This window comes from Rhodnius prolixus, unplaced genomic scaffold (genome assembly GCF_049639745.1).
Source record: "Rhodnius prolixus isolate KJV_2025 unplaced genomic scaffold, Rpr scaffold_1, whole genome shotgun sequence".
Lineage (NCBI taxonomy): Eukaryota > Metazoa > Arthropoda > Insecta > Hemiptera > Reduviidae > Rhodnius > Rhodnius prolixus.
Genome location: NW_027411581.1, coordinates 11,907,649 through 11,930,200, shown reverse-complemented (window position 1 = coordinate 11,930,200; position 22,552 = coordinate 11,907,649). Strand labels below are relative to the sequence as shown.

The 22,552-nt window shown below is 32.8% G+C and overlaps 1 protein-coding gene across 3 annotated transcripts; it reads right to left on the bottom strand.

The window, feature by feature from the left end:
• Window positions 1-805: 805 nt before the first annotated feature.
• Window positions 806-22,469, bottom strand: LOC141454532 (ionotropic receptor 21a-like). Of its 3 annotated transcripts, none has more exons than XM_074128875.1 (13): window positions 22,076-22,469; window positions 14,035-14,178; window positions 12,772-12,912; window positions 11,545-11,724; window positions 11,244-11,464; window positions 10,887-11,021; window positions 10,642-10,809; window positions 10,012-10,253; window positions 9,782-9,922; window positions 8,524-8,722; window positions 6,487-6,691; window positions 5,396-5,628; window positions 806-4,112 (listed from the first exon to the last, which is right to left on the bottom strand). In XM_074128875.1, exons 1-13 carry the CDS (start codon window positions 22,079-22,081, stop codon window positions 3,893-3,895), a joined length of 2,235 nt encoding a protein of 744 aa, XP_073984976.1. In that variant the 5' UTR covers window positions 22,082-22,469; the 3' UTR covers window positions 806-3,892. The 3 variants fall into 3 exon arrangements, with proteins under 3 accessions (XP_073984976.1, XP_073984972.1, XP_073984986.1); XM_074128871.1 differs by lacking the exon at window positions 22,076-22,469 and adding an exon at window positions 14,716-15,194; XM_074128885.1 differs by lacking the exons at window positions 12,772-12,912; window positions 22,076-22,469 and adding an exon at window positions 14,716-15,198.
• Window positions 22,470-22,552: the final 83 nt, after the last annotated feature.

Below are 22,552 nucleotides of genomic sequence, written 5' to 3'. Positions count from 1 at the left end.
TGTTGATATTGTTTTATGTTTTTATTTATTAGTGAGATCAACTTTACAAGCTTTAACCTAATGCTGAACTCATAATTATTTCCATTATTAAAAATTTGTCTGAACATTGCTGTCATAATTTATTAACAAACGTTTGAATTATACTTGTGTTTTACCTGTTACCAATTTATTTAATTATTTTCAGTTTGAAATTGCAAATTATCTGCAAATTGGCCTGTTTATAATTTTCTAAGAATTTTTTTGATATACTAAGAGTACTTATATCAATAACGAATCATAAAATTTTTAAATAAAGGAAATCGTTAACTCGTGGCTTGCATTCATTCAGTCAAATGCTTACGACTATTAAAAAAAAATTATTTTTCGTTAAGCCATATAAATAAGAATTTATAACTACTTAAAGTACACAATACAATACATCTCTAAACTCTACTATACAAATAGATTAGATAGCTGTGTATATTTTAGCTGAATGTCTCACTCTTGATGCCACTACTCCTCACTTTCTTGAGGTGTGCAATGTGGTCTTGGAGAAACCGCTATTCAATGCTTTAACCGATTTTCATCAAATTTGGAATTCTAACAATGATATTAATACCAACGAGCTCATCTAGCTATCACCTGGGTTTTTAGACAACAGAATAATGTGGCAGTTCCACGAAGAACTCTAAAAAATATATTTCCTCCGGAATAATTAACATAAAATAATAGTAGGTATTAAGGTGGATAAACAACTTAAAATTGAATTCATTTGAACTATTTTAAAACAAAGAACCTTAATCAAAAAAGCAGTTTTGGCCGAAAACTTTTTATTAGATATTACAAGAGTAACAAATCGGAGTACCAGGGTTTGAACTTACTGGGATTTTTAGTCATTGCAGTATTTTTAGTTTTTGAGTTCACACTTTCACAACTCTTGCTTCTTGACACAAAAACATAATTATAAATTTTGTTAATTGAATATAAAGAGAAAGTACTAAAAAACGTGTAAAAATACAATTACGAACATTTGACGCGTTAAAATATTACATTATCATTGGAAAAATTCAAAATATCCACAAATGTATTACAGTGCGATTGTTCCCGAAGTAAATTGTAAAGAAAGATCACATAAAAATATCATTTTGGGGGTTTGCATTTTTGGTTGTCTCTTTAAGAAATATTTCAATAATTTAATTAAAATTAACAAGAAGCTACATAAAGTATCAAATGCATTAAAACTGCCATTATTTATTAGAAATGACAAAAATACATTCAAAAGTTTGTCAGAAAAAGTTTTTTAAAAGCATCGAACTTGAACTTGAGTGTTTAATAAATTCAGTAAAATTATTTATGCTTTAAGAAATCTTATAATGTAAAACGCCAAATATGGAGAAGATTTTCAAACTTATTTATTGGTAAAATTAAAATCTGATCTCTTTTAATTTATCAAGGTTCTGGCAGCTATTTTATAAAATACATTTTGTAAACTTAAGAAAACTGATTTTCAATCAGTAAACTTTTCAATATAAACTTCTAGGATATGTTGATGACAAGACTTATCAAAAGTTATATTGACTACTAAATGATCACTTGAGGAGTTGTCTGCAACCAATTTTCATTTTCTTTTATCTCTATTATTAAAACTGTTCGGTAGTAAGGTACACGAAAAATTGCATTTTAAAAGTCTCGTTTTTAAAGTCGATCAAAATCAAAACCTCTATATCAATGAATTTTTTACCAAATTGTAAAGAAAACCTAGCTCTACGACTGATTTAAATAGCAACGTTCTAGTGATAATAGTTAATGAGATATAGGTAGTTTAATTTTGCAGGTTTTGCAAGTAGTTCTCATTTCAAACCTCTGTATCTCTCTTTCTATTTTTCAGAATTCAATGAATTCTTTACCAAATGGTAAAGAAAACATAGCTCTACAACTGATATAAATAGCAACGTTCTAACAATAATAGTTAATGAGAGATAGGTAGTTTAATTTTGGGTGTTTTTAAAGTGGATCAAAATCAAAACCTCTATATCTCTCTTCCCATTTTTCAGAATTCAATAGATTTTTTACCAAATTGTAGAGAAAACCTAGCTCCTCGACTGATATAAATAGCAACGTTCTAGTGAAAATAGTTAATGAGATATAGGTAGTTTAATTTTGCAGGTTTTGCAAGTAGTTCTAATTTCAAACCTCTGTATCTCTCTTCCTATTTTTCAGAATTCAATGAATTCTTTACGGAATGGTAGAGAAAACATAGCTCTACAACTGATGTAAATAGCAACGTTCCAGTGATAATAGTTAATGAGATATAAGTAGTTTAATTTTGGGTGTTTTTAAAGTCGATCAAAATCAAAACCTCTATATCTCTCTTCCCATTTTTCTGAATTCGACGGATTTTTTACCAAATTGTAGAGAAAACCTAGCTCTACGAATGATGTAAATAGCAACGTTCTAGTGATAATAGTTAATGAGATATAGGTAGTACACAGAAATGTAATGTATAAAAAGGAATCTCTTTGTTAGGAGAGAATATTATATAGAGGGTGGCAGCACTAATGTTGCTTTTGTATTCAGTATTTAATAATGATAATTTTAAAATTAAATAAAATATTCCAACAACGTAAATAAAACTTTTAACTGAAGTTTTTCTGCATAAATTACATTAGAAATAATATTTTATAAAGTATTCAAACCTGGGCAAGTGGGCGGTATATAATTTTAATTGCTAGCCTAAGATTAGGATTATTTGAACTATGGTCCAAAGCTGTGCTTTAATCAAATTGAAGTGTTGAATGAAAGGATAGATGGATGGGTCTTATTTGGTAACCATGGATTGAGCTACAGAGTAAAATCTACTACTTAATGAGGGAAATTAATATTCATCTGGTTTTAAGGAAAACTTTTATTAGAACAACAGTCAATGGCTTTTGTGAACAAATACTTCTGAATAAAGTTTTTAACCAAAATAAAAGATACACAAGTCTTTAGAAGCTGCTAATGAGCGGGAAAAGGAAGTAACTGCTTAATTAATATTTCTTGGTTTTCTATTCATTTAATTTTAAAATCAAGACTTGAGCACAATTTTATTTAGCTCAAAGCATAAAAAAGGAAGCGTAGATGTACATTGGAAATAATGCTTTCACATTGAAATGCTGAAACTAGTTATTTTTAATAAAATGATCCAACAAAGATTGCATATTCAGTGTTAGGGTTCTTAATAATGACATTTCTTAAATAGACAATCGTGCGATAACTCGAGCTAAAATATTAACAACTTCTCAACAACAGGCATTTTTCTCAACAGTCGACACCCAATACTTGCGCCCTACCATCCCCTAAAATCTTTTCAGAGTCAAAAATACCACAAGATTACTCAAGACAGGAAAACCTGACAAGTCATCCAGAAAACAAATTCTTCCTTGTTCATTTGGACGGTTCTGTAACACCCGAAATGGGCAAAAATTTTACTGAGGCATTCTCTAAGTCAATCCATATTATTAGTCAGTGGTGTAGTGGGAGGGTTGTGGAAATTTTAATGGTGAAACAGTCTCTGAGGAGATAACTGCCAAAAAAATGAATATGTTTCTCTCACACATTTCTGAGTTTTGGAACACCTGGTATGATTTAAGGAGGTAGATATTGGAATGCCTCGCTGCATCCACATTTTAAGTTAGTTTGTTCAAATCTGTTTTAAATAATTAATCATAATTAAAATCGATTTATTCTTTGACAGATGTTTTTATTTCTTGTCAAGCAAAATTTACAGCCACCAGAAGGAAACTCTTGATCCAATTAAATTATATTTAGCTTTCTAAAATTGATAAATAAAAGCGTCTACTTTAAATCTTAATAGCAATAGACCATATGTAGATATAATTTATATCAACTAATAATACATATATCACTTATATTAAAAACTTCGAAGCCTAATTGGTTGTTCAGTTCTAGGTGCTTGTAAATGAATTGTAGACATAATTTCGATACGATTATTATAAATACGATCATTATTCATCTCTCTATCCACTTCACTGCCAAATAGTTCTGATAAGTTTCTGTTCTCTGTCGATTCTCTTCTGTCAAGAAAAAGTCGACTGAGCCTTTCTTGAACTTCTATTGGTGATAGTAGACATCTGATTAAACAAACTGGATTATTAAAAACATCTGCATATACAATTTTTGTATTAGGTTCTACTATTTTCTAAGTTGCCTCTGAATATGCAATTATCAATTTTATTTATATATATTTCTTTTCGCTATCTAACGAAAGTTTAATACATAAACGCGAAATAAGATCTTATTGGCTGATTCAATGAATTCATTAGGCAAGCAAGCAAACTGATAGAAAATCCATAAAGAATATTTAGGAATAAATTCAAAAAGTTTGAAATATAATTAAAAACTCTTGTAATGAATAAATTAATTATTAGTTACAGAAGTTCTTGACATCTAATTAGAAATTGACCTACATATTTTGCACCTGAACTGGAAAGCCAAGTTATAGATAATGGAACAGAATGTGTGTGATCAAGTTCCTATTGTTGTTGACAGGATGAATTTTCCGATTAGGGGAGGCAATCCGACAGCAGATAACTGTATTGATTTTCATCTTATCTTATTATTGAATACATGAGTAATACTGTTCAAGGAGAGATTAGTTAAAATTAGAGAACTTTAAACTAATGTTAGGTAGTTCGGATATACGTACAAACTGTGGCATCTTCGCCAATAAGATAGCGATTAGAATACCCGGACATCAATTTAGAACGCCCATAACACTCTAATGGAGAGAATGATCGGCCATCGTAGGTCAGGATCAAGTTGAGAGTGAACGATTATGCAGAGTGGACCAAATGAACCAATGTCTACTCTCCAAAATTGATGTATCAAAAAAATGGATTAAAGATTAAATTAGATCAGAAAGTGTACCTTCATCACTTTCCAAAGGTTAAATGTGGCACCCTTTAGTTAGAGCATCTCTCACATTCCTATTCGTTTAATTAGACTTTGGTGGACATAGGTTGCCCACGCGCGAAGTGTGATGGCGCAGTTTACTGCTCCGAAAATTCGGACTACTGCCCACAACTGCCGATAACGACTAAATAATTTTATTCTAATTATTACATTATGATGGGTTTACCATTGGCAATGTCGTCATATTAACTCAAACACTACGTTCAACTTATTGAGCAGAAATAATCTGTAAGAGAACGTTTTAAAGAACTGAAGTTTAAAGACGCCATAATGATAGTGTAGACTGACTGGCGCATTTCTAAAAAGGAAGGCCTTTAAAAGAGTTTCAGTCCAATCCTCTCTCAGAGAAGTTAAAGTGAGGATGAAGATCAAGTTAGGAAGGTTCTTTGCTTTTGGATGCCTTTTTTGAAGTAATAATAAAAACAAAGTCAACTTTCATTACCCTTTGCATTTATATGCCCACTTGTATATCCTCTCCAAAATTCTTTCTCCTAGCGTTGGTTTGCCAAACTCGGGTGGAGCTCTGGTTTCTTTCCAGACGCAGGCGACTATCTCTCCAGTTAAAGCGGCCACAGCTATGGCAAATCCGGCACCAAGTAAAAGAAACATTCCCTGGGTATCATCCAATGTTAATTCTCTGTCTTCCGGTGGAGTTCTCAAGCCAGTTGATCTTTCCTACAAACATGAGACAGTTTATAATTTTCATTGGATTATTTGAAAATATCATTTCAAGATTTCCACTGAAACACTGGAGTAGCATCTATTGACCCAGTCTGGTGCGAATATTTATTCAGGTCAACAGCGCCAAATTTCTTTTGAAGATTTACTGGTACGCTCAACTAGTAACCAATGATAAATATTTACACTAAGTTAACTTAAAAGGATGTATACTTTAGTAAAAAGTAGACTCAGCTTAGTTTTCTTATTTTATTTTAGTGCTGTCAATGATTTGGGTTATTTAATAAAAGCTTCACTGGAACTCTAAAATAGAACTGATTGAATTTTGTTAAAAATCTCTTATAAGACAGTTAAGTATGTGTTAATCGCTAAAAATCACAAAAAAGTGTTCTATCTAAAAAATCACAATTTAACGATTTTTTTTCTTTTACTTTTTAATAGATAAAATTACCTAATTTTCTGTCAAAATAAGAGCTATCCTTCTTTAAAAAAGTAATTTATATAACGCAGATAAAATAGATATTAGTGAAAAGAATGCCAACAACTTGGCATTTATAGAATTTATTTTTTATTTATTAATATTATTATTTTTTTAAAAAATAATTTAAGACGCGTCAACATCTAAGGTTATTGACGCCCGGAGCTTTTTTCAGTGCACTGCCGGCCTCCGGACAGGGTTCTCTCGTTACAGACAACACTGTCCATCACCGGACAGTGAGCTGTAAGAAGCTCCTAGGAAGAGAAAATCTAAGGGTCAGCAGCTGGATTCGCGTGCTAGAAGAGAAAGTTGGGTGAGTTGATTTCTGGCCGATTGTTATCTTAATATAAATTAGGATTACAAAAGTAACAAAATACCTGCAACAAGTTCCCAGTAGATGATCTATAAATGATCCAGTCTACTTCTCTGATAATTTTCGCCAAAAAGCCAGCTTGAATTAAATTCTCTAAAGCGACATTCATGTGTTCTATGAAATACGATCCAGGAGGAAATGCAAGACTTACCATCAAAGGAACAAAACATTCTTTGCTGATATGGAATAACAGACGCTTGCTTGTATCTCTGTGAAGAAAATATCAATAAATAAAATATATTTTTAGAAAATCTTACAGCTTATGGCATCAAAATTAAGATAAATGTATTCTAAGGCAGCAGAATTGTAGCTAACATGGAGTATAAAATTGTATAAGCAGAAGACGCAATATTTAGCAGAAGATCTGTTTAAAGGAATATCTCTGCTAAAGTATTTTACCTTATACAGAGTTTCATAGTTTCATAGTGTTTAATTTTAGCTAAATTGGTGAAATTCATAAAATACCATACTCTTGGTCTCCAGCTACCTAAAATGAGATTTGTATAATTTCATTATAGAGGATTCTCTATAGAATGAACGTGTGGTAAAGGAGAAGGTACCTTCTCTCCTTCTATCTCAGACTGCCCCAGGGGAGGGACATAATGGCAAGTCTCTCCCTGAAAAGCGGAAAAGATGAGGGGCACTAATAAGTTTAGCAGCTGATGTCAAGCCATCCCCCCGTCAGGTAGTTGCCATCAGAAAGGAACCTGACTTCTCTCGGCAATACTTTCTGCATTTATGTCTTCTCGCTGAAACAATCTATTAAGGTTCTTCTAGTTGAATTGATAATGCCAGCTAGACTGTTAAGATTTTAATTAGATTCACTCAGCTAAAAGGTTTGTAATTATAACAATTATTTTCTAAATTGATAATAAAAAATGCGCTCATTTCGTATTATTAATTTTGATTAAGGAGCCATTGCGCCTAGGTCAATGACGCTCGAAGCCTTCTTAGTTCTCAGCCCGCATCCAAACAATATTCTTTCGATACTGACAAGGACTTTATTTACAGCAGGACATTCACTGTAAGAGGAATGTATCCTAGGTAGAGAAAAGTATGAGGATAGCAAAGTACATATATTTGAGCACGGAATATTCTTTAATCCGGAACACTAATCACTAAGCTTATCTCTTTCTTTCTTAAATTTATAGATTTCTTTTATGGAGAAGGGCCCCAATCTTTCCATATCCAAGCTTCTCAGTGCCTAGTTTATTATTAAAATTCTTGTACTTGCAGATTGACTGTGTGGAAGCTAATCTTAAGTTGAAGCCCAACTACGCCTTGGTGAGAATAGGATTGTTATACTAGGAAATCCGTTGAGACAAGATCTCTGAAGTAATGATGTAGTCTACTTCCACTCGCTGAAATCGTTGACTAACTTCTAAATGTTTTCAAATTGTTAATATTCATTTTATTTTATTTTATTTTTTGTTTTGTTTTTGACGCCTAAACAGCCAAACGTTTGGGCTTCGTTTGCGATGGAGAACTTAACGTTCAATGTACGACTATTCTGACGTTAAAGTAGTTCTTCATCGTAAGCAAATCATTAGAGGCGAGGCATGCAAAGTGTTGTTCCCAGTGTTTGCCCTTGAGGTTTTTCGAAGTTAATAATCAAAGAATTTACAGCAAATTAGTTGGATGTTAAATTGTAACTAGCTGAGGATAAATTAATCAAAATATATATCTGACTTCCTACCATTCTTAATTAAACGAGTTCATACTACTGTATTGTATAATACTTTACTGTAATACTACTGAACTGTACATACTACTGTAATCCTCAAATCATTATATATATTATAAGCTCAACTCCTGGAAGCCGGCTTTTAAAGTCATTGCTGTAAAAAAGCAATCATTTAGTATGTTTAAATAAAGCTGTTATTCTATGGCACTACCTATATCGAACCTACAATTAAGAATGTTGAATGAACATTTTATTGAAATAGAATTCCAGGTAAATGTTGTGACTACAGCGTGGGAGTGCTCTGAAATGGAATTTTTGAATATCACACCGATCTGAAATATCTTTCATAGAACTTACTCAGGTGTATAGTTAGTTCTGACGACGTACTCCAGGAGGTGTTTAGAGCCGAGAAATACTGACTTACGGTGACGTTTAACACTTTCTGAGACATTCCTCAAACCCTCAATGTAATCTGATACTAAATCTATGTCTGGTAAAAGTTGCAAAGCTACGGGATCAGAACTTTCATTCACCAAAGAATGCCAAATTCCATTTCCTAAAAGAAAAAACACAAAAACAGAACTTTATTGGTAATTAAAAATGTAAATACTAATTATTCATGCCTAAAATATATATTTTTTTTAACTAAAGAAAAATTTAATACCTGCTATACCTTTAAAACAATGGAAAAAAAGTCAACGCTCGCTCCTGGTTACCGAGAGTTTATTGGATTAGGACATGAGGCACGTCCAGTTCCCAAGTTCATCAGCCAAAAGAAGCTTGTTATACCAATTCTTTATCAGTAAAAGAATCGTATCTCTTAAGGTCCTTGGACCATAATGAGTTTCCCATAAAATCTCCTCTGGTCTCCACTCCAAGTGGCAGAGGTCCCTCAAACGCAAAATAGCTACTGTTGCGTAATCAGGCTGGATACAAGAGATCGTTTCTGTTATCCATGTTTCTGTCAACAATGAAGTATTGTGAGGCATTCTGTGAATAGTTTTTCTGAGTCCATCTGAACTTTTGAAGAGGCTTAATCCAACCAATCATCATGAGCACATCCTGGTACGGGTTTAGACCTTAAGCCAGATACCGGTAAAGGAGGTGTGCCTTAGCCGTCAGAGGATAATTTAATGAATTTTTACATCGCTTGCCATAAAGTCAAATCTTTGCCACTTTGTAAGATTTTACGTTAGCTGACATTTCTGGATTCCCAAAGATTAACCAAACCAAAAGATTCCCTACATCGTTCCAAACTACTATCCTAGATTAAATAGAAACTTATTTGTTGAAAATAATTCTAAAAACTAATCCCTGCTGCATCAAAGTGACAAATAGAGAGTTCCTTAGTATTAGACAGGATACAATCAAGTTTGTGACAAGCTTTCGCTGTCCTCGACCTTACAAAGAAGTTTTTGAGTACATTTTTGTATTTCTTAAGTTGAACTGATGAATCAAGGAACCTTTCAAAATATTTATAATAAAATTGAACCCTTCATCAACCTCTAACTTTAAAGATTAGAAAACTACGCCCTCACAAATAGTGAATGAAATATAAACTGAAAATAGTGCATAGTTCGTACTGAGATGGAAATATAAATTAGTTTACACTAACTGATTGTGCTAAGTTTATACTTTTCCTCAACAAATTGCCTTGTCGTATCAATAACTTCAGGAAATACTGGTAGCGTTATGAACGCGATTATAGAGCCAGTGTAGCAAGCGGTGATGATAATTGTAAATACCCAATATGTTCCTAAAAATAAATAGACAAATATTCAGAGATATTTATTTAAAAAAAAAAAAAAAAAAATGGCCGAATTCTAAGATGTATTAGTAAATTACCAATAAAAAATCGAGTCGCTGTTTTATCACCCCTTGACCAAGAATTGGTTCCACTAAAAGAGAAACAATTGGTGAATGTGCCAAACACATACCAGAACATATTCTCTAATTCCTTGAAATCATTTGTAATTGGTGTAAAAGTATGCCACACCGAGAATGAAATGGGTACTATTGCCAAAAGGTAGACAATGGTGAGCGCCAGCCAAACATCCCAAAGGAATGGTCCCATTATGGCTCGATATCTAGTAGGATATTTAAGCACAGAAAAATTATACTTCATCAATTATTAATACTCTGGAAAATACTAATAAGTAGGGTAAATGTTTTTGCTTCCTGCAACGAAAAATTAATACACAAATTTATTCAAATCACTCAATTAATTCAGCACAATTCCTCAATTTCATATATAAATGAAGTGAAGATATTACCATTTTAAATGAAACACGATCATTTTATTAAAAAAATTGAATAGATTAATTTCAATTCAATTCGTGATTTGTACTACAAATTTAGGGTTTAAATTACACAGAATAAAATTGATCTTCGCAGGTCACTCTCAGATTTAGGACAGTACGTTAGCATATTATTTTAAGAGGGAAAAAAAGAAAAAAAAACTGTGAAGCAGTGTACTTTGGTAGAGCTGTTGACGTCAGAGAGATAAATGAAGCACAATCTTGGATGTGAGGGAAGATAAAAGAAAATAGTTGATACCTTGATGATGTCATATACATACCACCTAGTGCTACTTGTACCCTACCTTCTAAAAGTTCATTTAATACTACATCAGCTGTGTCTTCCCTGAATAATAAATTAAAAGAATAAATTTATGGTCGCATTTTTGTAATAAAATTTTATTTAGATTTAATAAAACTAACCCATCATTGGCTTCAAAAGATGGCTCTTTAAATTCAACAGTAAAATTCATTATTTTACCTAGAAGTTTTATAAGCCTAACTTCTAGTCCCTCCCAAGTTGTAATGACAAAACCTTCATTTGTCTGCTGGTCTCGCCTGTAAAATATAAAAATCTATTTTAAAGATGAATAGGCTTACAGTCTCTGTCGTTAGTTGTGAAGGCTCTGAGACATCCGGGCACCTTCTTACTAACTTTGGTTTCATAATTGTTACAAGGTTATGAGGCTAAATAAAATAACTAAATTACCATCTAATAACTAAACTCCTTCCTTCTTGCTTTAATAAGTGTTTTGTTTAATTCAAACCAGTAATTCTTACTTTCTGAATACAAAAGGTGGTTTATTTGAAGCAGAAACAATCAAATGCAGCCCGTTGAGACCGCCCTTGAATTTGTCTGGAAACAGTGTGATATTTGTCCGAGTAAAACTGTCACGACGCCAAGCTGTAATGATCATTGGGTGGCTGTTACCCAAGGCATCTGCGTACATTTTATGAGTGTATAGCATAATATCGCACTCTCCAATTTTATTGCGCTTGCGCTAAAATTAAGTATAAAAACTAAAAAATTGTAACATCATTTGAATGCTTTTCTGATTAAATTTTAATTGTACCCTGTCACCTGTGCGTAAAGATCCACTTTCAATGTCATATCAACTATGACTAGAAGATTGACAATTCTTCGGGCCGATTTACTAGATAGATACTGGTTGACTTGATAGCTTGATGACTGTGAAATCAGTACAACTTTTGTATCGCTTAAAACATTTCCAACGACTGCTTCACCGCTCACATCTATATCCTGGTAGGACATTAAAAGTGAATATAATTTCACTGAGGCTACATAGAGACGGTTTGTGAGAGAATCCAAAGACTTCCCCGGGCTGCAGAGCAGAGTGTGTTGCAAGTTAGTAAATTAATGTTAAGCTAGAAGCTTTAAGAAACGAGTGTGAAACACCTAAGAACATTATAAATTGAACTAGCTACAAGCGTCGCAAGTAGTGATGTGTACAGCTTTAACCCGTCGTTATCATTAAATTATTTGTTTTCCCCGGCGCATCGAAAAGTTGGTCATTAGCGCTGAATTAAATTAATATTATTATTAATTAGCTATTTAGCAGGATGCAAGTAATAATAATACTGTAATTCTATTTTTAGCAAAAATATAGAATAATTTTACATTAATGGAAAATGGCTATCAGCTGTGGTTGGTATTTACAAAATAGGGACATAGTATTGTAATAAAAACATAAATCATAATTACAAATACTTATAGTAAACAGTAAATGGTAAAATACAAATAAATCAACTTAAATTCAAGTAGAAACCATAATAAATAAATTTCTGCTTATAGGAACGCAAAATCAAACTGTAAATAAATGTTCATGCTGTAAAGATTTGTAAAATTAAAAATATGAATTTAGGGAGAGACAGAAAGGTGAGAGAAGGAATATAAAAAGATGAAATAAAAAATACGGTGAACAGAATTAAACCAAGTTTTAATTAAAATAAGTTTTGCATTTTCGAATGAAATCCTGGATGAAGTTGGATTGTGTCACAATCACCTTAATATTCCTTTAATCTTACACTCTGTTGATAGTTTCTCATTCAAGAACGTATTATGTCGCTTTAAAAAACGAACTGATAAAATCTTAAGTTTCCTTCTTTGATATAAGACGTGAATTATTAAATTTTGAAGAAAATAATTAATATGACAATTTATGACCAAGAAAGTTGCAGCAGAGGAAAGTATGATATTACCCTCTTGAAAAAAATAAATAAATACTGACTAATTTCTATACATTTCTAAGTTGAAATCTATACTACAAAATAAAATTTTAAAACTAACCTTTGAAAATACGATAAAAGCCAAACGTTCATTATTGTTGACCTGCATGAAGCCAGGCGGGGCTCGGGGTGTTGCTAAACTCGTATCCAATTTACCATGACGTAAGGAAATACTCATTTTCAGCAGATTGTCCAATATTAACTAATTGGTAATTCATTAAATCGTTATATAGTTAATTTATTGTACTTTCAAGGTATTAAATAATAGAAAATAATCAGCATAAATTCAATTCTTGTTACTAGCACTGCGGTTTAAACAAGGATTATTTTATTTTTTCAAGAAGAGTCTAAATACATTTAACCCTCTCATTCAGCGCATATATAGATTTATCAAGTCACGCGCATAACAAGAAATAATCTGCAGCAGCCTTTTTTTTCCTTTGTCCACAGACTTTTCTTTACTAAAATTTGACAATGGGCAAGGAATACCCGTTTCACTTTTTTTTTGCTATTATTTCACACTATCATCTTTTCAAAGAGTCATTCCAGAGTTTAGTTTCCATTGAATAGCCTAACTAAGACTATCAAGATTTAGGTCACTCTATACTTAAAGAGAAGCACAACTGTTAATCAAGAACTGTCAAGTACAAACAATCTCTTCGTCCTCTATTATTCCTTCAGTTTAGGAAGTCTGGAAATCGATTCTTTCGTAGAACAGCTATCACGACTTGATTTTTTTGTGAAATTGATTTTAAAAGGCTCAAATCTTGCCGAGTGATCAAATGGAATTGTACAAATTTATAGAATGAGATATTTATTTAAAAAACGGGAAAAGACCAAATAAGACATTGTTCTGATTCTGGCAACGTACATTGTGACCATAGAATTCTTTATATTTATTAGTGCCTACACAGAGGGGATACTGAAACATGCGATTTTGGTTTACATCTACCAACTTCAGGGTAGGCTCATTTATATTTTGTGGAATCAACTTTGGAAATTTTCTGAAAATTTGGTCTAGAAACTTCTGCCCCACTTGGGTCTAGCATGATCATATTTCCTGTGTGATTGTTATTTCTCTCATAGGCGTATCAAGTGGCCTCAAGTTTTAAGAGTAGAAAGTATCAGAGTGAAAACTAATGTAATATGTAAATCTGGTTTACAATTCAGGCAAAACTTTTGTTTACAGCCGGCTGAAAGAAACTACGAAATAGAGAGAGACAGAATAGAAAAGTAAATATATATTGGCAGATTCGAGGGAAATTTAGTTGAATAAAAAGATTCATTTTATACTAAAATAAATCATTACTTTTGTATTATTTACCTGGAATGAAGAACTGAAATAGAAGTACTCATCGTACAGCAAGACTACTACATTGGTTGACATGTAAGTCTGTACTATTTCAGATAACAATGGCACCAAGTAGGGTACTCCATATTCAGACGTGCATGTCCTTCTTACAATCACCTGTACAATAATGTAGGGTTGCATTATACAGTAAGATTATAATTAAAACGTGTTTAGAAGTGAACTGGATTGGGAAAGGTTTTGAATTCTTGGTGAACAAATATGAACAATCTAATGTGGACACTCACACGACCTTTTCTTAATAAAAAAAAGCTCAAGGCTCAATAGTTCAGAGTCAGAATTTGGGAACAATTTAAGGTCTTATTTTTGTGTTGAAAGTTTTGAATTATTTAATTGTATTCTTGTATCTATTATCTGAAACTTTTAGACTAACAATCCAAACTCACTTTGTAAAACAAACGGCGACTATATGTACCCTATTAGCTCCAATATTGACTTACTTGATCTATACGGGACTGCCAAACGCACAAACCTCTATCGCATTCAATCCCTACAATCCAAAATCCTACGTCAATGCTCCCTTTTACATTTCAAATCTCATACATACTGACTTCAAAAATTCCCTTCGTATCCTTCCAAATCAATACACCATTACCTGAAATTAAAGTAATTCTCTTCTTCACTGATTTAACTCACATTTCTGTTGAAGAGATATTGAGCTGCAGAGGCAATCGTGACATTTTCCCTGCCGCCGCGCGCCTCACTCATTACCAAACTAGTTGATAAGAAAAATATGGTAATAAAAATCTTAATATTCATCATGGTGAATTTTCAACAAATTTCATCCTGTTCATTGCGATTAGTGCTATTTGTTACTGCAGAATAATGCACAGAACAAGTGACTAGTTCGCTTTTTGTCTTTTCATACTTTGAAGTATATCGTTCAATTTATATTTATGAGGGTCATAATGAGTAGAATTGTGGTTGTGCTCCACCAGTCTGCTAGTTATGATACTGTCAGTTAATAATTAATAAAGTTGGTTGGCATATAAGTTTTCTTTATTCAATCAATAAAGTTGAACTTTATTTTTAAAAAACATTATATGTTATATATTCCAGCAAATAGGTACAGTAAAGTCAGTGGCATTTCCTGAATTTTAACCCAAATCATCAAACATTCAATAATTATTTTATAAACTTATTTCATTACCTAAAATGTTTTTTTGCCCTTCTATGATTTCTAAAAACATCTAAAAGGTATACTTTAACAGCATTAATTATGTCGTCTCTTAACTACCTTGTCTTCCAACTATGTATATACGAGGTGTGTTCAAAAAGTAACGGGAATTTTCGTTTTTTGAAAAAAATATTTATTTATTCATCTACATTAATATTGTCGCCTTCAAAGTAGTCCCCTTCGCATACAATACACTTGTGCCAGCGCTTTTTCCAATCCTCGAAACACTTCTGAAACTCGATCTTTGTGATAGCTTTCAGCTCTTTCAGCGATTCGCTTTTAATGTCATCTATGCTTGTAAAACGACGGCCTTTTAATGTTCTCTTTATGTTTGGAAATAGAAAAAAGTCACATGGAGCCATGTCTGGCGAATATGGAGGCTGGGGCATCGTTAAAGTTTTGTTTTTGGCCAAAAATTCACGAACAAGCAATGAAGTGTGAGCAGGTGCATTATCGTGGTGCAAAATCCATGAATTGTTTTGCCACAAATCCGGGCGTTTTTTTCGGATTGCTTCACGCAAACGGCGTTGAACTTGTAGGTAGTACTCCTTATTGATTGTTTGACCTTGTGGCAAGAATTCATGATGCACTATGCCATTAAAATCGAAGAACACAGTAAGCATAACCTTCACATTCGACCGCACTTGTCGAGCCTTTTTCGGTCTTGGCGATCCAGAATGCCTCTACTGGGACGATTGAGCCTTAGTTTCGACATCATATCCGTAAACCCATGTTTCGTCACCTGTTATAACACGTTTCAGTAGATCCGCATCGTTGTCGACTTCATTGAGTGACTCTTGAGCAACTTCCATTCTCCGCTGTTTTTGTTCGAAATTCAACAATTTTGGAACAAATTTTGCTGCCACACGTTTCATACCCAAAACATCCGAAAAAATTTCATGGCATGAGCCAATTGATATGGCAACATCATCAGCGACTTCTCTGATTGTGATTCGGCGATCGTTCATAACCATTTCTTTCACTTTTTTCACGTTTTCATCGGTTGTTGATGTGCTTGGACGTCCAGGTCGTTCGTCATCTTCAACGTTTTCGCGGCCATCTTGGAAACGCTTATACCACTCGTAAATCCTTGTTTTACTCATAGCAGACTCACCATATGCCTTTATTAACATTTCACACACTTTATTACACTTTATTTCAATTTTTACGCAAAATTTAATACAAATTCTTTGATCCATTTTTTTTAACAAACAAAAATCGCCAAGCTCGAAAAACACGTCTAACCTTAACGGCTGCCACTTAAGAAGTAAACAATGAATATTACTGAAAATTTTATCGTACTTCAGGGGCATGTGTACCAACATAATAAAAAAAAAAAATTTACAATCAGACTCTCCAAACCCGCGAAATTTAAAAATTCCCGTTACTTTTTGAACACACCTCGTAGTTCATAGATATTCTAACAACTCGAAGCTTACTGGGATTATTTTATTCGGATAGGTTGAGCCGTCGTGGTTATCCATGTCTTCTAAGGACAACTCTTATCTAGACACTTAAAAGCAACCTTTTATTGGAAATGACGTGTAAATTGCCCAAGAAACTTACTTTAAAAAATTAGTTGCAGATCTTCTAATTTTCATTTCTATTTTCACTTTTCTCTCAAATTAGTAGTTGAATAAAAGCATAGATGCCATTAAAATTTTCATTCTCCATCTGAATGAACCTCATTAAAAAAAAAAAAAAAAAAAATGATACTTCAATGCTACTTTTAAAAAAGCAACGATAAGCATATAGAATAGACAGAAGCGCGATAGCTGAATTTACTTACCTATCAATCTGTCTTATTGACTTATCTGTCAATAAGAAATAGAAAAGAATAGAATAGAAAAGATAATTAGGTCAGGTTTTATTTTTTTATTCGAAATAAGAGTATGAATTTTCCGCTTTAGATTTTCTAAATCGTCTTAAACTTATTGTGACTCAATAGTTTGCACAGGAAGGTGATGAAATGAATCCATTGTTTAGTTTTCGATGAAATTAGGTATGAAAAGCTGTTTAGAACATTGTGATCACAGTTTAGGAAGCTGCAGTATTGTTATACAAACAAAATTCGGACGATTCCTCAATAATAAAGCTAAGTGTAGTCAGCCCTTAGGCAGCAATGCTTAAGAAATGTGTATCTGAGTTGTCATAACTAAGGTTTTGTCGGGAATAAATATCTGTCAATTCCAGTATCAATGACTGCAAATTGGAGGATTAATTTTATTGCGTTTGGGATTGCGTTGAGCCAGAAATTCGTATTGTAATATATTACAAATGAGAGTTTGTGACTTCAGCTAATAAAGTTGTTCATAAATTAAGTTTCAAGAGAAATATATGAGCCCCTCTCGTGGCGCTATCTCTTGCTTCTGCTAGTAAAACTTACTAAGTATTATTAGCCCTTAATACTAAATCTCCGGGGACGTAACCCTGTGTTAATTAATGCACAGTGGTATTGTAATGTACACACTATTACTGGCTACGTATTGTTGCTGGGATTTATATTAATGTACCCCGTTTTACTTGGGTTTCAAGTTTTTTTGATCCTAACATTTCAATAAAAAAATTCCCCTTTTTCCACAAAACTTCGAAATTTTACTTAATTTAGATGGTTACAGTTCCTTATTAAGAGATCCTGAGAGACGTGGTGGTGCTAGTAGTCCTTCTTCAAAATTAGGTTCCATGAATGAATTTCAATCATCTTGATAAGTCTTGAAAAAAAATAAAAATACAAGGCCATACGGTGTTTAATTGAAAAATCATAAATAAATCTAATGTATAAATTCATAAAAAGGAGGCCAAGCATTAATTTTTTCGTGTTTTTTCCTTCGCATTCAGCGAAATTTGCGGCGAAAATTTTGCAGGTTTGCAATATTCTTATGTCTAGGAGTAGGTGTAAATAAAATTGAGGAGATAATAACTCCGACATAACTCTGTATAGAAAACCGAGAGAATATTCCAAACTATTGCCCCAGTGGAGAGATTCAAAAGTAAATAAAGCTAATATTGGGAAAATAAATATTTAGCCCTTTGTGTTTTACTTTATCCATTTTTTATCTTTCTTATTGCCAATATTTTCAATACGTCAACCACAATAAGGTGTCATGAAGGGAGGTGGAAGCAAAAGTTCTTCTTGACTATAATATTCCTTTTATGAACCATAAATAAAATGCAGGGCCTAGACCTGTGAATCGACCCAAGTGCCGCAATTCATAATATAGTTTTGCGGGCCTCACCTCTAACCGCTCGGCTATAATGGCTTTCTAATATTTAATTTCTTGAGACCGAATTATTTTATGGTATTTAAAAAAAACTTATTATTTTCAGTTAAGAGTGGTAGCTTTGAAAGATGTGCTGAATTTATCGTTGAGAAATAATCAGATACAGTAAATTCACAAGCAGTGCCAAGCTTAGCCACATTGTTGGTGACGTATTGGAAATATGACGTCAATCTGCTCATTATTCAATGAATATGCCAGGAGCGTGGTGAACGACCTAAATCCTTCGTACTTGTTGTTCCTGATCATCCTTGACTAAATCAATTACAATTTTTATTTATCGTTTCAAATCATTACACGGCAAAGTTATCATTTTTCCTTCTATTGTTCTGAATTTATATGAAAGTTTTCACTTTTTGTTTTTCTTAATAGAGCTTGTGATTAGACAAAAAAAAAACTAGCAGGAAGTCAAACTAACATAATATCCTGCTTAAATCTCATTATCGTCCCAGTCACAAAAGTTTAACACCGGATTCCGTTTATTAATTTTCTAATGAAATAGGCTCTAAGCATTTAGGTCCACTCAGTTCATTATAACTTATAGAAGGTTATAATCAGATTTAATGAAAAAACTTTTTTATTTTTAGGGTTGCTGAGAGGACCACTTAATTAACCTTTCCTTTTGAGTGTACCTTCAGAACAATTTACTTTTGGAACGGAAAAGGAATTTTTAATTTCCTGTAAATTCTACATTCATTATTATTGTACAAAGACAACATCTTATAGGTTGCATCTAGGAAGAGAAGTGAGTTCAAGTGAGCTCTGAATCTGAATCGCCTTATGACTTATGAGGCTTCTATCTCATTTCCATTACAACGAAACGATTCTGCACGACCCAAAAGAATGTAGCAGAGTTTTTTCTGGAAGAAAATACCTACGGAACTCCAAATAGAAGAATTCAGGCTGAAGACTGGGTATGATTAACTAAGGAAGCACTTAAAAACGTTAAGCACATTCACTTCGGTGGTCTGATTTCTTTGGCATTCAAGAACAGCCCATGGGTAAGGAGTCAAGTTCCACTTTAAAAGTACCTGGAAATAACTGGTGGACTTGGATAAATCTTCGGTGCAGGGGAAAAGATTTCATTAAGTGCTTTAAGGATTGGTGCTTGAGAATTCAATATAATATTGAATATTATACGAGTGTTTAAGCACCTACTTAAAAAAAAACATTCCGAACAGTCTAATTTTATGAACGCTAGAATGATTTACTGCCAAGGTTGTCCAAATGAGCACAAGGTTGGGTCCACTAATAATATTTATTTATTAAGTTAATATCATCTTTTCAATTGATGTGCTATTGATTCATTTCTGATCACTTAGAAACATGGGCTTAAAGTTCAGAACTGATGAGGCGATAATTCCTTTTCTCTCTGGTTTAATTTCTCCTTCCTATTTGGGACATTCCGCAGGATGTTTTTCTCAATGCTATCTTCATTTAATTTCCTTCCTCTCATCAATCTCTCTCCCCCCCTCTTTCTCTCTTAAATAGTCATTTGAACAGAGCTTGAGTAGCCATAAAAATTTGCATTCAGAGACATTCTAACTTAAAGGAAATTATAGTTATTAATCTTCTTTTTTTTTTTGCACTAATATTTTACAGCAACAATGGAAGAAACTATTTCTTAATAGAAATATAGTAGAGTTTAGAAATCAAATAATACTCCCGAAACTAATAAATAAAGGTATTAGTTTTTATTAGAAATTGATTCAGCATAAAAAGATTGAAGTCTTAGATTTTGCGATAAGATGGAAGTAAATCACTATAATTCCGCCAAGTTTGCAAAATAAACAATAAAAACTGTTACCATATTCACATTTGACTAATTTTTAAGCGATTAGATATTTGCTACAAATGATTTAGTACTGAAATTTTATTTGCTTATTTTTTAGTAACTACTTCACATTATTGTTTATTCAGTTTATTTCTCATAATTACAATAGTATAACTGGTATTGCTATTATTCACTCTTTCATGAATTGTCGAACGCGAAATAGAAACTTATCAATGATTTGGTTATTCACTTCCACTATGTGATTTAAGAGTTCATATTTTTATTCATCAGAATTTAAGTGCCACAGTAAAGGGAGATCAGGATTTTTTGGGATGCTTCTGTGGAGAACAGGAGAAAAATGCATTGTGGTTTCCTTTTATGCCATTGTAAGACTACGGATTGTAGTGTGCAATGAGTAATTGGCAACTAAATTAGGTCCGAGTAAACTCTAAACCCCACTAACTTATAATGAGACAGATTCATAAAAAAAAAATGGTAAGTTTATTAAATTTATTTTCTGCCCTCTGAAGAAAAGAGAAGCAAAAGATTCGTCGATTTGTTACAAAATAGGTCTCAACATCATTACCAACATCTTTTCACTTATATCTTATATGTGATCTTATGAAAACATAACAGAATTAAAAGATAAAATAGGTGCAATAGTAGCTACTCAGGCGGAGAATATGGCACACCACGAATATTCTGTTTCATCTTCTCAATCTTCTGGCCAATATTTGCTAAAGTTAGGCTCAGTAAAAGCAACCATATCGCATGATGAAGGAATCTCAAGTTCTAGTTTGCGAACTGCGGAGAGCTGTACTCCAGCATCAATCAGCAAACTTCTATTCCAATTCCACCAAGAAACCTAAATACTACTTTCATTGTTTCAATTTTATGTTAATTTAGTTTAATACAAATTTGTTTTCTAAACATAGCCTTATCACTGTAATTTTAATAATTTTTAACCAATTTGAAGCTTGTTATTGCGAAATAGTATTTATCAATTAAAAAAATAATAATAAACCTTCCAAGGGAAGGGATTAGCTATGTGGTTAGCATACTGGACTCCCACGCGGAGGTCCCGGGTTCGAATCCAGCAGCTGACCCTTAGATTTTCTCTTCCTAGGAGCTTCTTACAGCTCACTGTCCGGTGATGGACAGTGTTGTCTGTAACGAGAGAACACTGTCCGGAGGCCGGCAGTGCACTGGAAAAAGCTCCGGGCGCTAATGACCTCAGCTGTTGATGCGCCAAAAAAAAAAAAAAAAAAAAAAAAAAAAAAAAAAAAAAAAAAAAAAAAAAAAATAAACCTTCCAAACGAAAATTGTTCCCCTTAGTTTTGAACAGCCACTCAAAAGCAACAGAAAAATTATTAGTAACTAAAATAATTACACAGGATTGTTAAATTCCAGGTAAAAGAAATTAGAAAAGTAATTACATATGACCTAGAAAAAATTTGCACATAAGAAAAAAGAAGTATGTCGCAAAGACAATTATGAGAAGTAATTTAGAAAACCTCATTATAATTGAGTATTTTGTTTGGAGTTAATTTCTTCAGAATTGATAATAGTTTGGTGATGAGTCCTGACTTTCATTAGCAGGATTCTTGAATTTAATAGAAGAAGGATAATTTGTCAGGCGATAAGAAATGTCCAAACCGGACCATAACCCAAAGTGAAGCACTTGACATGAATTAAAATGAAATTATCATCTGTTGTGGACCCTTGTAAGAAACTAACCTAAGAAAACTGACAGAGCGAAACACTCACCTTCATCTACTCTTCATACTCTTTCTGTGCCGTCTGGAGGCCGAAGATATATTTCTAGAATCAGTGAAGAATACGTGTGACCAAATTCAGTTCCCAATTTTCAGGAGAGCGGAATTGAAAAAGACCTGCTCTGTGTTGTTAGAGTAGTTTTGGTACTAATGTTGGACTGAAAGCCAGCTATTGCATTCCCGCCGTGAATGTATTAAGTTTGAAGTAAACGTTACAGAAGAGATAGACATACACAAGTCCCACACTTATTAATCACTAGTCAGGGTTACTTTTAACACTTAGATACACGTGGTCAAGTAATCGATATATGTTTATAAAAAAGTGACAAATAGAAACCTCAATATTTCGGCGCCTTGTTTACACCTCAATTCATTATTTACGAATTCCAAAGTGATTTCTTTGTCATGAGAGTAGTTTCTGTGTTATAATTAGACGCTACTGTTCGCAAAGTTCTCTTGAAATTTTTAA

Coding starts and splice junctions, on each gene's coding strand:
- LOC141454532 (XM_074128871.1), bottom strand. CDS start 14,841: ATGATGAATATTAAGATTTTTATTACCATATTTTTCTTATCAACTAGT. Junction 9,923..10,011: donor AGCGACTCGATTTTTTATTG/GTAATTTACTAA, acceptor ATTTATTTTTAG/GAACATATTGGGTATTTACA. Junction 5,629..6,486: donor CTACTGGGAACTTGTTGCAG/GTATTTTGTTAC, acceptor TCATGTTTGTAG/GAAAGATCAACTGGCTTGAG.